Source organism: Aotus nancymaae, unplaced genomic scaffold, assembly GCF_030222135.1.
Source record: "Aotus nancymaae isolate 86718 unplaced genomic scaffold, 86718_ANA_hifiasm-v0.15.2.pri h1tg000036l, whole genome shotgun sequence".
Classification (NCBI taxonomy): domain Eukaryota; kingdom Metazoa; phylum Chordata; class Mammalia; order Primates; family Aotidae; genus Aotus; species Aotus nancymaae.
Window position 1 is genome coordinate 30,075,255 of NW_026988450.1, and position 15,104 is coordinate 30,090,358.

At 41.6% G+C, this 15,104-nt stretch overlaps 1 protein-coding gene across 1 annotated transcript in view; it reads right to left on the reverse strand.

Moving 5' to 3' along the window:
• ZNF704 (zinc finger protein 704) overlaps nt 1-15,104 on the reverse strand; it is a 252,826-nt gene that overhangs the window by 53,696 nt on the left and 184,026 nt on the right. Inside the window, exon 4 of the mRNA XM_021665914.2 lies at nt 9,686-9,918. Within this exon, the coding sequence (XP_021521589.2) occupies nt 9,686-9,918 (233 nt within the window). The remainder of the gene's footprint in view (nt 1-9,685; nt 9,919-15,104) is intronic.

Consider the following 15,104-nt stretch of genomic DNA (forward strand, 5'->3'; position numbering starts at 1 on the left):
TTCCTTGAACCCCTGCTAAGGGCTCCAAAGAAATCTGCTGCCCAAAGAAAATTAGGCAATGATATTAAGAAACATGATAAACTTTGTCCCTCTTTCCTTTTTTTCTTTTGCTGGGTTTTCAAGAGGCACCTTGGGGATAGACTATATTCTATCCCAGTGCCCCACAGTGTCTGGCTCAATAAATATTTGTTATGTTCAGTTGCAGAGAGATTGTGTTTTGGGACCCTCAGAGATGAGCCACATTTGAGATCTCTTAATTTATTTAAATAGCACTTTGTAAAATTTACTTAGTGAATCATCTGTGTTCAAAGAATGTTTGTCAGAAAGATTTGTTCTATAGAATTTAATGTTTCTCAGCATGATTAACACTTGCTTATCTTACCTGGCTGTAAATTAACTTCTCAGGGGATGTCCATGGTGATGCCCTGCATTGCGAGGACTGAATTATAAGATGGGTTTTCTCTTCACTTTATATCGTACATTTCTCTTCTGATCTTGCATGCCCTACACTGGTAGTTATCTAAAGAAAGTCTGAGTTCACCAGAAAACAAATGGAAAATGTGCTGCAGGAAAAACTACTAATTATAAGGACTCAGGTCATTAGCAAAAGTGATTAGAAAGCAATGTTGCATCTTAGAGATATAGAAAATTCCTGTGGATTTGCAAGGCAGTTAAAAATGTGGACTCCAACATAATTACATATGGTGGGAAGACTATCAACTGTTTTAGGGGAGGGGACACTCCCAAAAGTTCTGCTTTCTCTTCCGCTTCTTCCCTTTGACATTCCTTTTGAATATCACACCTCACAGTTATTATCGCATTTTAGTCCAGACTGTCAGAGCTCTGCCTTCATAGTTTACACATGCACAGATAGGAGCCATCTTTAAATTTGAGGGCAATATAGCTTAAGGCAATAGAACTTAAGAAATACCTATAACTTTGAGCCAATTCAATTTGTAGGAATCTATCCTAAGACAGCAATTCAAAATATTTGCAGACATATGTATATTCACCACACAGATTTTTAGACTAGATAAAAGTAAGAAATAACCTCAAGGTTGACGATGGGGATTGGTTAAATCATGCCATATAACTGAATGTTAAACAACCTTAAACATGAAGTTGTAAGAAAGCTTCTTTGATATGAAAAGAAAAGTTGCATGTCTATTAAGGGACTTGATGACCTGTCCTAGTTGACCTGACAGGTCTGCACCGTGCCTTTTCTGCACCATGCTCAGGGTCCCAGGAGGCTGCATTAACAGGGCCTCTGGCCCATAGATTTCTGGTTGGAATTGGCCAATGAGAGGCACCGGCAGAAGGCTGGGAAGCAGGAGAGACTGGAAGGCAGGAGGGTACTGATTCCTCCTGGCTCTCCTGCCTGGTCACAGGTGGGCAGTGGCTACATCTCTCCTCCAAAAGCTACCCTTTCTGTTGGGTAACCTCTCAAACAGTTGCATTTCCAGAGTTTTGGTATTGTAGAAATTCCTCTGGATTGTAGAAATCTTCTGGATTGTAGAAATTCCTCTCTTGTAGAGCAGAGCCTCTTCAGGCTCTAGGGATTAGGGTTAATAATGGCCTTCCACGGTTGTTAGGCCCTGGAGTCCTGCACCACCCACTACTGATTTCTCCTAACTCTGTCTACACCTTTGTAAAGTGACTTGCCTCTACATATGCCAAAGACATTCTTGCATCAAAGCATGAGGCTCTTTAAATGGTAGTTTAGTACTTTTCAAAGTCCCCTAACTACATCCAGTTGAAACAAATCCTTTGTCTACAAACAGACTACTTGCTGTTACACTAAAGAAAAGCAAGCCATGGGAGGAGGAGAACATGGAAAAATAGCTAAATAAACAACGCCCAGATTGCTGCATGGGTCCAAGCTCGCCCAAGGAGGCCAAACCAAGCAAAGCTCCTGGCAGAGTTGCAGCGGCCAAGTCTGAACGGCCCCATCTGTGCTTCTATCCTGGCGTCTCCTTGCAGAGCTAACAGATGTTTGCAAAGCTGGAATGTCCACCAGCTCATGGAGAACAGCTGAAAATTCACTCCGTGGAAAGCACTTCTGCAGAACATCGTCGGCAAAGACCTCAAGTCTAACAGAATGGTCTTCTTCACATAAAGCAGACGGAACAGAGGCAGGCCACTGTTGATTGGGAACCACTCTGTGCCTCGCCCTGTGCTAGGAATTTCCACATTTACCTTATTTAATACTTGCAACAACCCCAGGAGGACCTGAAGCTCCATGCAGTCTTAAGCAGACTCCTGGAATCTCACATATGCCTGATGTGAGATGCATGGCAGCTTCCAGACAAACTCTTTAGAATTACTCAACATTGATGCTGTGGGCTGCAATGGTTGGAGGAACTTCCTGGAGATTCTTCACCTTTGCAGCAGCTTCTGAACTGTCTCTAAGAACAACTGCCTTGGGTCTATTGGTCGAGAACTTTGGCCAAGGTTTCCCTGATTTCTCTCCGCTTGCCCTATCTATCATAAGCCTCAATCCTGTTTTTAAATGGTTTCATACTTGGAATATATGAAGTAGTTTCTATTTTCTTGACAGAACCTAGACCGATACTTCGGATTGATATGGTGATTGCTAAAGGTCACCTTCAGTTTCAAGAGTGGAAACATGGCTGGATTTGGAAGTATTATATAACATTTTTGAAGTATTTTGTAAGTATAACATGCATATGACATGTAAGTCCAACTAAAGCTATATTCCAGAAAGCACATGGACATCACTTTATCACTCAGTCTGGGGTTAACGTCATGTACTGAGGTGGCTTGAGAGTATCTTCAGGTACTTTTTTTTCGTACGGTGACTGGTTGTGTGTGTGTGTGTGTGTGTGTGTGTGTGTGTGTGTGTGTGTGTGTGGTTGGAATGGCAGGGGCAGTGGCTTACACATCAAAGCCTCTCCAGAGAGGACCAGGGTCCTTGAGGGACAGAGATGGCCGAGTTATTCTGTGCAGGTGAGTTGGCTGCATTATACAAACTTCCTCAGCCTGTCTCGTGAAAACCCACACACCTTGGCAGCAGCTCCAACGGCTCTTTCAAGGTCAGGAGGTCCACACAGATCCTCAGCAGGTGCCAAAAGATCGGAAAATGCGCCAGTGATTTAAAAACTAGTAACTTCCTAGAAGCTGGTAGGGGTTCTGGTTGTTTCCTTAATTGGGAAAGCAGCCATGGTACCTCATGCTACCTCATGGTTACATGGTATACAAGTTGCCTTACTTCTGGGGGCTTTATTTCTTTGCTTGTAAAATGAGAGGACTGAATGAGAGTAGAGGTTTTGGATCTTCAAGGTGTGTGGGGTTAATACAAGGTAACAGGTGAATTCAGTGTACACCAAGCATAGATGAAACACCTCCCATCTCCATGCACTGTTTAGAGATGCTGTGGTGACAAGTGAATACAAAAATAAAAAAATTTTTGTAAATGGAATAACCTAGAATGTATTCTTTCGTGCCTGGCTTTTTTTCCCCTCTACATAATGTTTTTTTGATTCACCCACTGTTTTGTGTATCAGTAGTCTGCTCCCTTTTATGTGGCGAAGTATCCCATTGTATGATTACACCACAATTAGTTTATCCAGGTACCCGTTGATGGGCATTTGGGTTGTTTTCAGTTTGGGGTGATAATGAATAAAGCTGCTATAAACATTTGCAAGTTTTTTTTGTGGACATGTGTTTTCTTATCTCTTAGGTAAATACATACCTAAGAGTAGAATTGCTGGGTCATATGGTAAGTGTATATTTAACTTTCTAAGAACTGCCAAACTGTTTTACAAAGTGGTTGTACCATTTTGCATTTCTACCAGCAATAAATGAGAGTTCCTGTTGCCAACATTTGGTATTTTGTATACCAAAAATACACACTGTATAATTCCATTTACTTGAAATTCTGCAACAGGCAGCATTAATCTATAGTGATGAAAGTTCTATCAGTGGTTGCCTGTTTGGGGCTTGGTGGTGCTTTTGACTGAAGTGGGGCATGAGTAGTGCTGGCCTTGGTTACAGTGGTGATTACTCAGCTAGAGACAGCCAAAACTCACTGAACGGTACACTTAAAATGGGTTCATTTTATTATGTGAAAATTATATCTAAGTAAAGTTGATTTTAAACGATTTCTATAACAGCAACAACAAACAACACAAAGATTCCTGAATTAACTAACAGAAATCCCTAGTCATTCTCTGTTTTCTCAATCCACGTTCTAAAAGTGCATCTCATTTTGGAGATGCCTGGACATTCCTAGATGTACTGTGTAGTCCTCTAACTTGGAAAGATTGAGACTGGGCTAGAAGATTTCTAAAGTCCTTCGAACTCCAATGTCCCAGAGCCTATATACTGTATGGCAGATTATGCTAAGATCCTGTCACTAAGTTGCCTAGATATCTCCTTTATCCTGAATTTTCTCTATGAGGCCAGTCAGCTGCTCCCTGCCCTGGCTGACAAGGCTGTACCATCACCATGAAATCCGTGCAGTTGATCCAAGCTGCTGTTCTTAGCACCGCCCTCCCCAGCAGTTTTAACAGATGGATCTATTTCTGGAGCAGCCGTTCTCTTTTGCAAGAGGCACTCTCTCTGCTCAAAATTAGTGGGTTAGGAATTAAGTCAGCAGAGAGACTGGCAACATGCTTATTCGTGATGGCTTTACGGGTTTGTTTTCTTCTTGGAACAGCCATTCACAATTTAAAGTGATTCATAGCTTTTTGGCTCTGAAAGATTAAAAATGCAGAGTGGAGCACATCATTAATTGTTTGCTACTGTACCAGTATTACTGAAGCATCTTATGTTAACTCGGTGCCTTCTTCTCTAACTTGAGGTTCTTCCTAAGACACAGATAAAACTGTTCATCATCAAGACACCAGTGAAATAAGTGGAAATGATGAAGGCTGGAATTTACAAATTGCCTCTGAGGTGCTGCCAATGTTCTGAAATGCAGAGTCCTGAGTCAGATTTCCTTGTATGCCCCGAATTTCTGCTACTGTCTTTGCTACACTCACCCAGTGCATTGTAGGGGGGCTTCTCAATGCATGCCCAAATGAGCACAGGGTGGCTGAGAGGTCCGGAGTCATCCTGAGCCACTGTGGCATTGGCACGGTCAGTGTGGGTCAGGGTGGAGGGTGGAGGCAAACGCTCCCTTCCCTTCACACCCAGGCTTCTCAAATTTCCCATTGAGGCACTTGCCAAATGCGGCAAAACACACACACACACACACACACACACAAAAACAAAAAAACAAAAAAACAGATTTAGCAGCTAACATTTATTGCTCTTCACAGGGCCTCTCGTATATTCCTGACAACAGCCACATCAATAGGTGCCACCATTTTCCATATTTTACAGATGAGGAAACTGATGCAGAGAGAGGCCAAGTGACCTGCTTAAGGCCACATAAGTCCTAAAGTTGCCATGCCAATTTTGGCATGCACAGAATCCAGAATCTGACAGAATCAGGGATCTGGCATGGAAAAGCGCACAGAAATCATTTCTAATCAGTGCATCTTGATTTTTCTAGGGGTCTTGTGGAATTGATGGTTAAGTCTTCCACCTTCCATAGAATTCATTTTCTCCCAGAACTCTTAGAATGGCTGTATTTAGGGTCACTGCATCACCTTGTGGTCATGACAGAAATTGCACCTCCCCAAAGTCAAGAGTCCTGGCTCACACAACCAGGGTTTTTCCTCTGAGCTTGGAAGTTCTGTCAGTCTGTCTGGAAATCCCAGAGGAAAAATTCTGCTAGAACTGGGCTTGACGAAGTTGGCTGGCTGACCTCCAGAACTAGGATAGAGAAGTCTTTCATTTCCCTTCTCACATTCTCACCTACCTTGCTACAGGTCCCTTAAGGGTGACGATACTTCACATGGGAAGGAAGCTCTCTGGCAGACAGCCTGGAGTTCCTATCTCTGCTCTCCATTTCTTTCTGAACTTTCTGCACCCTTGCTCCCACCCTGCCACATAGCTGTAGCTATGTCTGATTATTTTCTCTCCACATTTTTCTCCTCTGTGGGCAGAAGGAAATATGGATTTGTTGAAATAACTTGCCTCAAACATTTCCTCTGCTATTTCAGTTAAACTGATTGCTGCCACATTATAAGCTACACAACCTTGGACAATTAACATAACTTCAATGAGCTTCTTGGCACAGTGGGGATAAGAATACACCAAAGATTTGAGGGATGATTACACGAAATGCTACATTTAAAAGTATTTGGTAAACTGTAACGAAATATGCAAATATAGTGATTATCAGCAAATATTTCTTCCTCACTACTGATAGTAAGACAGAATGCCTTGTCTATGCAGTATACCACACACTGTCATCTTCTTTACATAAGTGGAACATGAATCTCCACAAGAGGTGGGAGTGAGCCGTCTCTGTGTTGGGGAGAGGTGGGAGAAGAGATAAGGAAGCTTCCAAAACAATGAGAAAGGTCAGGATCATTGCTTCATGGTCAGATATAGGCAATACTCCCTCCCCCTTTGTTTAGGGTCCTCAAATATCTATTAAAAGATTGTCACATTCCAGCACTTATGATCACATTTAATCTTCATGACTGCCCTGAGAGGGGCATGTTAATACCTGTTTGCCTGTTTTACAGATGAAGAAGTAGATGATCAGAGAGGTGAAATGATATTTTTAGGTTCTCAGGGTAGGAGAGTTAAGAATGTGGATCTTTTGATTTCCAATCAGGACACCTTAATTTACCACAAATCATATTATCTCTTTATAACAAAGAGCAGAAGCTTCCAAACTTTTTGATGAGCCACAGTAAGAAATACATTTTGCAAAGCATATACACATATGAATACAAAGAAACAAAATTATCAAGAAACAATACTTATCCTTATTGTGGACAGTGTACTCTGTTCTGTTTTATTGATTAAAGTGACTCATTGAATTGATTCATAACCCACTAGTGAATTTAGATGTGCAGTTTGGAAAAAACTGATCTAGAAGGTTCTCAAACAATACCCACAGAACATGTGACTATCACAATGGGTTTTAAATGGCTATTATGAAACTGAGGGAACAGAGAAGAAAATAAGATGAATGCAGAAAGTTCTACCAACTAGACAGAATACACTGTCTGGTTTAAGCAAATTAACTCTTAGAAATCTTTTGAAACATAATTTTTAAAATCTCTAAAATAACCGTATTACAGTTACTGTGTTTTGCCACATCACGAACACAGCATTTATCACTTGTAATTATTGCCTCTCTACACATCAATTTCCAGCCACCAAACTTTCGACACCTTGAAGGAAAAAACTATGCCTTATTCTCAGGGCAATAAGCATTTTGCCTGATATGTGCTCAGTAAATATTGGTTCACCTAATAAACTTAAAAAAGAATAGCACCAGCCTCACCTTCTTTTTATTTTCATTATTCAAAGTAACTTTAAATTCAAAAGGCCAAGGTAACAACTTGGTCTGTGTAAAATCCACGCATTAAACATTAGTGGCTACCATCCACATCCTATTGGTCTCACCTTGGGGACACCTAAAGTCTGAACAGAGGAAGGAGTCATAAAGAAAGAAGGATAAACATGATTCTTACTTGTTCGATCCTTCCCACTATCCAGCTTCTTGTGGAGTGGGCCTGTGCTCTTCCAATAAAAATAAATATGTATAAAAAAACTTTTTTAATAAAAAATGTAAAAAAGGAAGTTTTTTTCCTTTTTGTTTCGTGACTTGACTATCCCCTAATTCAGTTAAAGCCTTTAGACCTTCCATATGAGTCTAACAAGTGCAATCTAATTGTGATGTAAGAGTGTGAATTTTGGCTCAGTGGCTGCATTAGAAATGGAAGGCTGTGACAGGCTTTCATCAATGTGTCTTAAATAACACTGGGGTTCCCTGTGCTGTGAGTCCTTGTCACAACACTGAGCCATGCCTGTTGAGTGTTTGGACTACACACTCAGAGAACCCCAAGGAGAAAGTCTATGAAGCTCGAAGCAACAGGAAAAGACTTCAGGTCCCCACCACTGTCCTGCCTGCGGGTACCCACTGATACAAGTGCCAGTCTCTCTCCCCTACTGCTCATGTGAAGACTCAGTGCCCCTGGGGACCCACGGGGTGCTAGAACAACTCCAGCCCCCTTGCATAACAGATGGGAATCAAACAGCCACTCTTTAGGTCACTGCCTCTGGGAAGGTCAGGGGACGACATTAATATCTTCTTTTCTGGACAAAAATGTCAGCCTTTTTCACATGTACACACCCAGAGACAGTGCCCGTATCACCTCCATTCTACATGTTACACAGGTATAATGATGCTGAGAGACACAGGGAGGGAAGGAATTATTGGATCGATGCCATCCCTTTGTTTTCCTCTTTGAAATGAACTGGGGGAGGAAAAAGTTTGCACTGTAGTCCTCAGTGCTTTATATTGGATCTTTGTGAACAGCCATTAATAATGAAGCTACCAATACAAAATTTAAAAACCAACATATATAACATTTACGTGGTGATTTTAAAAATAATGCCAAAATATATTCTAGATTTAGTGGTAGTATAGTGGTAGTATTACTTTATTCTATGAAATAGAAATGTTTTTGAAAAATTATGAGTGAACATAACTGAAATGTACCTGAAAAGAATGAAAAGAATATGAGCTTGAGGCTCAGGCAGACCTGGGTTTGAATGATGGCTCTGTCCCTTTCTAACCTGCCTAACAGGGGCCAATTAAATGTAAAAATCAATCGCCCTGATCCTCAGTTTCCTCATATCAAAGTGGAAGTGAAAAACTTACCACTCAGAGCTGCTGGATTCATAAAATGTCTAATTAATTAATTTGTTAAATCAATTAATTAGATGTCTTTTTTTTCTTCTACTTTTTTTTTTTTTTTTTTTTAAGCAACAAGGTCTCACTCTGTTGCCCAGACTGGAGTGCAGTGGCCAGATCATAGCTCACTGCAGCCTTGAACTCTTGGACTCAAGTGATCCTCCCACCTTAGCCTCCTGAGTAGATGAGACTACAGGTGCATGTCACTACACTGAGCTAATTTTTTTTAATTTAAAAATTTTTTTGTAGAGACAGGGTCTTGTTCTGTTGCATAGGCTGGTCTCCAGCTCCTGGTCTCAAGCAATCTTCCTGCCTCAGTCTCCCAAAGCAGTGGGATTACAGGTATAAGCCACTGTGCCTGGCCCTTTTTCACTTTTTATTTAGTTAATATATAATTTTTAGGATGTAAGAATGGAAGTTTGTTTATATCTCAGCCTTTATGGATATTTCACAGATGACTGCATAAAAATGAGATATGAAATATTCTTCACAATAACCCTTCAGGGCTGACTGAAGCAGAAAAGAGAAAAATATATTAATTGTATTTTACATATGAAAAAAATAAGTCCCAAGAAGAGAACGAGTTCATACGAAGCAAGCTTGAGGCCTAATTTTCTAACTTAGAAATACTGGTAAGTCTCAGGTCAGCAATTTATAACTAGAGGATAGGGCACGTGCGTATATACTTTCAGGAAACTTACCAGTATTTGTCATTTTTTAATTGTCACCATAACAATTTCTATTTAAACTTCAAGAACATTAAAGAGGAATGTAAGCTGCTTCTTTCCACAGAAAAGGGGGTGTGGGTCCAAAGTTAAGCTCACACCGGCCCTTCAAAGGGGACGGAAAGCACCTTCAGGAAACTGAAGGCAAAAGACCACGTGGCTGATCACCAACCTTTCTTTTCCTGGGAATGGGTTCGTCGAAGAGCAGGTTGCTGGCCTCCGCCTCGTCGATGCCATCGTCTGGCTGCGCGGGGCTGCGGAAGGGCTTGAAGCTGTCGGCCGAGAGCGGCGGCGACGGCGTGGACGGGTTGGACTGGTCGCTGGGGGCGCTCCAGCTCCAGTAGCCGCTGCTGCTGGTGCTGGAAGGCACGCAGCCGCCCTCCTTCCAGGATCCGCTGAGGCTCTCTGCGTGCACACAAACACAGTCAGTGCGAGGACCCCTGCGTGCCCGGGCATGGCTCAGTGGGGAAGTGGGAGCCTTGGTTCTACTCCAGTGAAACCACCCTAGCCCTCTCAATAATCTGCAACAGCTGGGTATGTCAGTTTTTGTTCTATTTATATACTCCCCTCCCAAAAGCCACATTGCAGTTTATAAACATTTCATTATTTTAACCGCATGATAACAGGTTTTTCTAAGAGTTTTCTGATGTGTTTTTGTATTGTGCAACACAAATTCATTGGGATCCTAGTGGGGATTGGATGATAGTGGGGATTATATGGGGAAAAAAAAAAGATTTTCTTGTTCATTAAGTTTGGGGAGCTCTGGGTTTATTGACTGCAGTATTTCTAAGAGATGAATATCATTTGCAATATTCCCCTGAATGGTTTGGTCACAGAGTTCACTCCCATCACAACCCCTCTCCAATTTCCTTTTTTTTTTTTTTTTTTCTTTAAAGGGATTTCTTAGCTGAGGGCAGGGGCTCACTTCTCTTATCCTAGCATTTTGGAAGGCTGAGGTGGGAGGATTGCTTAAGGCCAGGAGTTTGAGACCAGCCTGGGTTACATAATGAGACCCTGGCTGTACAGAAAAAATAAAAAGATTAGCTGAGTGTGGTGGCATCCACCTGTAGTCCCAGCTACTCTGGACTACAGGAGTTTGAGGCTGCAGTGAGCTATGACTGGGTGACTGTACTCCAGCCTGGGCGAAAGAGCAAGATCCAGTTTTTTTTTTTAAGATGGGGTTTCTCCATGATGGCCAGGCTGGTCTTGAACTCCTGACCTCAGGTGATCCACCCACCTCGGCCTCCCAAAGTGCTAGGATTACAGGTGTAAGCCACCGCGCCCGGCGAGCAAGATCCTTTTTCAAAAAAAAGTTGTGGGGGCGGAGAGTTCTCATGGGACCGTGGTTCTTAGAATACATTTATAGGAAGTTAGTCTAATATTTAAGAATCTAAGAGAAATAATTCCTGGAGAGTTATCTAAAGCCCCACCTTCCCATTCTGCTTATTACAAGAAATAGTAATGCTTTACATTTTGTGAGTGTTTTACATTTTACAAAGCTTATTCACATAGTCGTAAGCATTCTCACAACATCTGTACTTCAGAATAAGGATTATCATCCCAGTTTTATAGATGAGGGCCCTGAGGCAGCAGGAAGTGAAGTGACTTGCTACGTGACTGGTAAGTATTCCTGGTGAGCCAGGCCCAAGCTGGCCTGCTGGTTGGACCTCTTTCCTCACGACATGCAGTCCCTGGGCTGCGAACAACCTCTATTCTCTCTGGCAAAGCTGGGATAGGATAAGAATTTATTGGCAATAATTACTGATAAGATTGCTATTGGGTTTTACCTTTCCATTTGTTGTGGAAAGCATTATGAAATGTTTGCTAATGTGGAGAGATTTCTGCCCAGTTAGAATGTCTTCTGTCAGCCTGGCCAACATGACGAGACCGTTTCTACTAAAAAATACAAAAATTAACTGGGCATGGTGGTGCGTGCCTGTAATCTCAGCTACCATGGGGGCTGAGGCAGGAGGATTGCTTGAACCTGGGAGGCAGAGGTTGCAGTGAGCTGAGATTGTGCCACTGCACTCCAGCCTGGGCCACAAAGTGAGACTGTCTCAAAAAAAAAAAAAATTGTCTTCTGGATGCTCTTTCAATCACTGAAGATTTGCTTTACCTTTCAAGAGGCACAAGCTTAATTAGCATTTGTATAAATTCTATTTTCTTTTTGGATAATTTCTCCTCCATATTTATGTGCATTTTGAATATATTAAAACCATGTTCTAACTACAAGGAGGAAAAAACATCCCCAAATGCCTCATTAAAAAAAATACTGTTAACGTCTGTGTAATTAGTAATGAAGTAGAGACAAAGGGGAGATTCGCATTCATGGGGAAATTTCCTAACTATCTTTACTTAATTATAAATTTCAAGCATATTCCTCAATTATGTCAAGCAAAAAGTTAAGTTAGAGGAGTGAAATTTTAAAGTGAAATAGGAGAAACTACCTATTTCATTACGGCTAGGTTCTTTTAGAATCAAATGGTCGTTTATGCAGTCTCATGCTTTGCCAGCATCAACAAAACCAAATTAGCATCTCACTCCCTGCAGTCTACACAGAGACTGATGCACTCACCAGACCAGAGTTGCCTGCTGTAAATAAGAAAGCTCCATTTGGTACAACAGGAGTTCAAGAAGAGCATAATATAAGGCTTGATGATCTTACTTGGTGTTAAAAACTCCTTGGCAGGCTCGGGTGGCTGATAAATATACTGTAGTATGCATTTGTAAAATAAAATAAAGCTTGTGGTGCTTGATGTATAATCATGTTAAGTATGAGGCACTGAATTTATTTTGAGAACCAACAATTATTACAGTGTGGTTATATGGCTTCATGTCAATGCCAAAAGTGAATTTGCTTACTGATTTGTGAATGACATTTCCTTCAGAAACACTATTTACTCAGAAGGACCAAGTGATATAGAAATGATTTTTTTTTTTTTTTTTTTCAGAAAAAAGTCAGGTCTGATTTATAATCTTCTTAGGGGATAGAGCCTCTTTATATTAAGCCACTGTTTGTCAAGAATGCAGACAGGCACTGCTGGACCCTCACGCTCTTTGCAGACCCACTTCCTGACAGAATGATCCTTTTTAGGCACAGAAAATGATCACAACGGTTTCCAAAAATTCACTGATGTGCAATAATTCCAGTGAAAATAGTTTTTTCCTTAAAAAAATGCCTTTGTTATCATAAATTGCTTTCCCTATTTAAGAATTTGCTTTTTCTTACAGACTAAATGAGAGACAGCAGACAATTTGGGGTTATGAGCTGAGTAGTTATGTTTTAAACCATAAATCAACACTGAATTACTTTATTACTGTGCTAACAAAAATTTGCACTGAAGAACCAAAAGGTTTATTTTAATTCAGACCTTTAAGTACAAAGGAACACTAAAAATGTTCTCAATTTAAAAAAGAAGCCAGCTAGGTGCAGTGGTTCATGCCTATAATCCCAGCACTTTGGGAGGCTGAAGTGGGCAAATCACGAGGTCAGGAGTTCGAGACCTGCCTGGCCAACATGGTGAAACCCCGTCTCTTCTAAAAATACAAAAAATTAGCTGGGCATGGTGGTGGGCGCCTACAATCTCAGCTACTTGGGAAGCTGAGGCAGGAGAATCATTTGAACCCAGGAGGCGGAGGTTGCAATAAGCTGAGATCGCGCCACTGCACTGTAGCCCAGGTGGCAGTGAAAAACACCCAAAAAAAAAACCCAATGGTAAAAATAATGATTACTTTAAAATATACCTTTTTTTACCCCCTCTAAAGATTCCATGGAAATTTCTGCAATTTCTTTTTCCTAGAATATGTCTTGGGGGTTTTTCAGGTTTTTTTTATTTTTTATTTTTTGGAATTGGAGTTTTGCTCTGTCACCTAGGCTGAAGTACAGTGGCACCATCATAGCTCAATGCAACCCCAAAGTCTTGGGCCAGGACTACAGGCATGTGCTACCACACCTGGCTATAGTTTTGCTTTTACTATAATCTTGCTTTAGCACTGCCAAAGTGAGAAAGGTAAATCAGAATACCTGTCTGCCAGAGACCCCAAGAAGAGCAGTCAGGTCACTGAATAGGTCAAGCCCATTTCAAGAGCACCTCATCTGGTGCTATGTAAAGAGGAGGTGTTGGTTGGCTAAGAACAGTGGCTCCCGCCTGTAATCCCAGCACTTAGGGAGGCCAAGGCAGGTGGATCACCTGAGGTCAGGAGTTGGAGACCAGCTGGCCAACATGGTGAAACCTGTCTCCACTAAAAATACAAAAATTAGCTGGGTGTGGTGGCACATGCCTGTAATTACAGCTACTTGGGAGACTGAGGCATGAAAATTGCTTGAACTCAGGAGGCAGAGGTTGCAATGAGCCAAGACAGCACCACTGCACACCAGCCTGGATGACAGAGTGAGACTCCATCTCAAAAAAAATAAATACATAAAAAGAAAAGAAGAGGTGTTATCCCAGCTTGGTGAATCATGATGTTGCTGGGCGTATAATTCATGACACTGATGTGAATTCCTAGCATGATGATCATTCTTTTCCTTTATAATGGGGTTGGAGAAAGTTTTGGTGAGGACTCAATGTATGTTCAACAAGTTTATTTTAACACCTCATGCTTAAAACCAAACTGTGTGTGAACCATATCTCAATCTCATAATTGACCATGCTGGTTTTTGAGAGGAGGTTTTCATTGGTGGTTAAGTCTCATTCAGTGGTCTCAGTGCATTACATCTCAGTGAACTGCAATCTGAAATCTGGCTTTCTTCTTTAGGGAGTGCTGTTGATAAAGCCACCAGTGATACAAAATTCAGTCCTTTTAATGAATGACCTTCTGAAGCATCAGACACTTCTCCTTAAAACATGTTTTTCCCTTGGTTTCTATGAAACCACATTCTCCTGGTTATCCTCTACTGCTCTGGTTGCCTGTCAGGCTCTTCCTAGGCTCTTTTCCCACTGCCAATTCCTTGCATGATGGTGAGCTTCACTGCTTCCTTCCTTGGCCATCTTCTCTTTTCACTCTGCTTCTACATAACTCTCTCGTGGTGATCTCATCTACTCTCATGGATTCAAAATGTTGCCTTCTAATTCTGTACCTTCAGCCCAGATCTGTCTCCCGAGATGTGCCCAAATCTCCACCAGATGTTGCCCCTTGAATGATCCTCAGGCACTGCCTATTAAACGTGTTTCAAACTGACCCTACTGTCTTCTTCAGCAACCTCAGCTCTTGTCCCAAACATTTGCTAATAGATCTCTTCCTGCACGTATGTCCCCATCCCAGTGAATGTCCTTCCCTTGCTGAAGCACACCAACTGCCTGGAAGTCATTCTTGACACACCCTCCTGTTCGCCCTCTCTGTCCAGCACCAAATACTCTTGATTCTGCATTCTTCACATGTCTCGATTATGGCCTATTCGCCTCCACGGTGACCACCAAGACCTTTCCTTTTTATTTTGGCTGGTAAACCTAATCATAACTTTCCAGGGCTAGAATCACTTTAACAGCGCTCCCATAGCCTCAGCATAAAGTCCAAACTCCTAGCCAGCCATAAATGACCCTTCCTGTTAGATCTGCCAGTCACTCTAACTTCACCTCCTGCTACCTGAC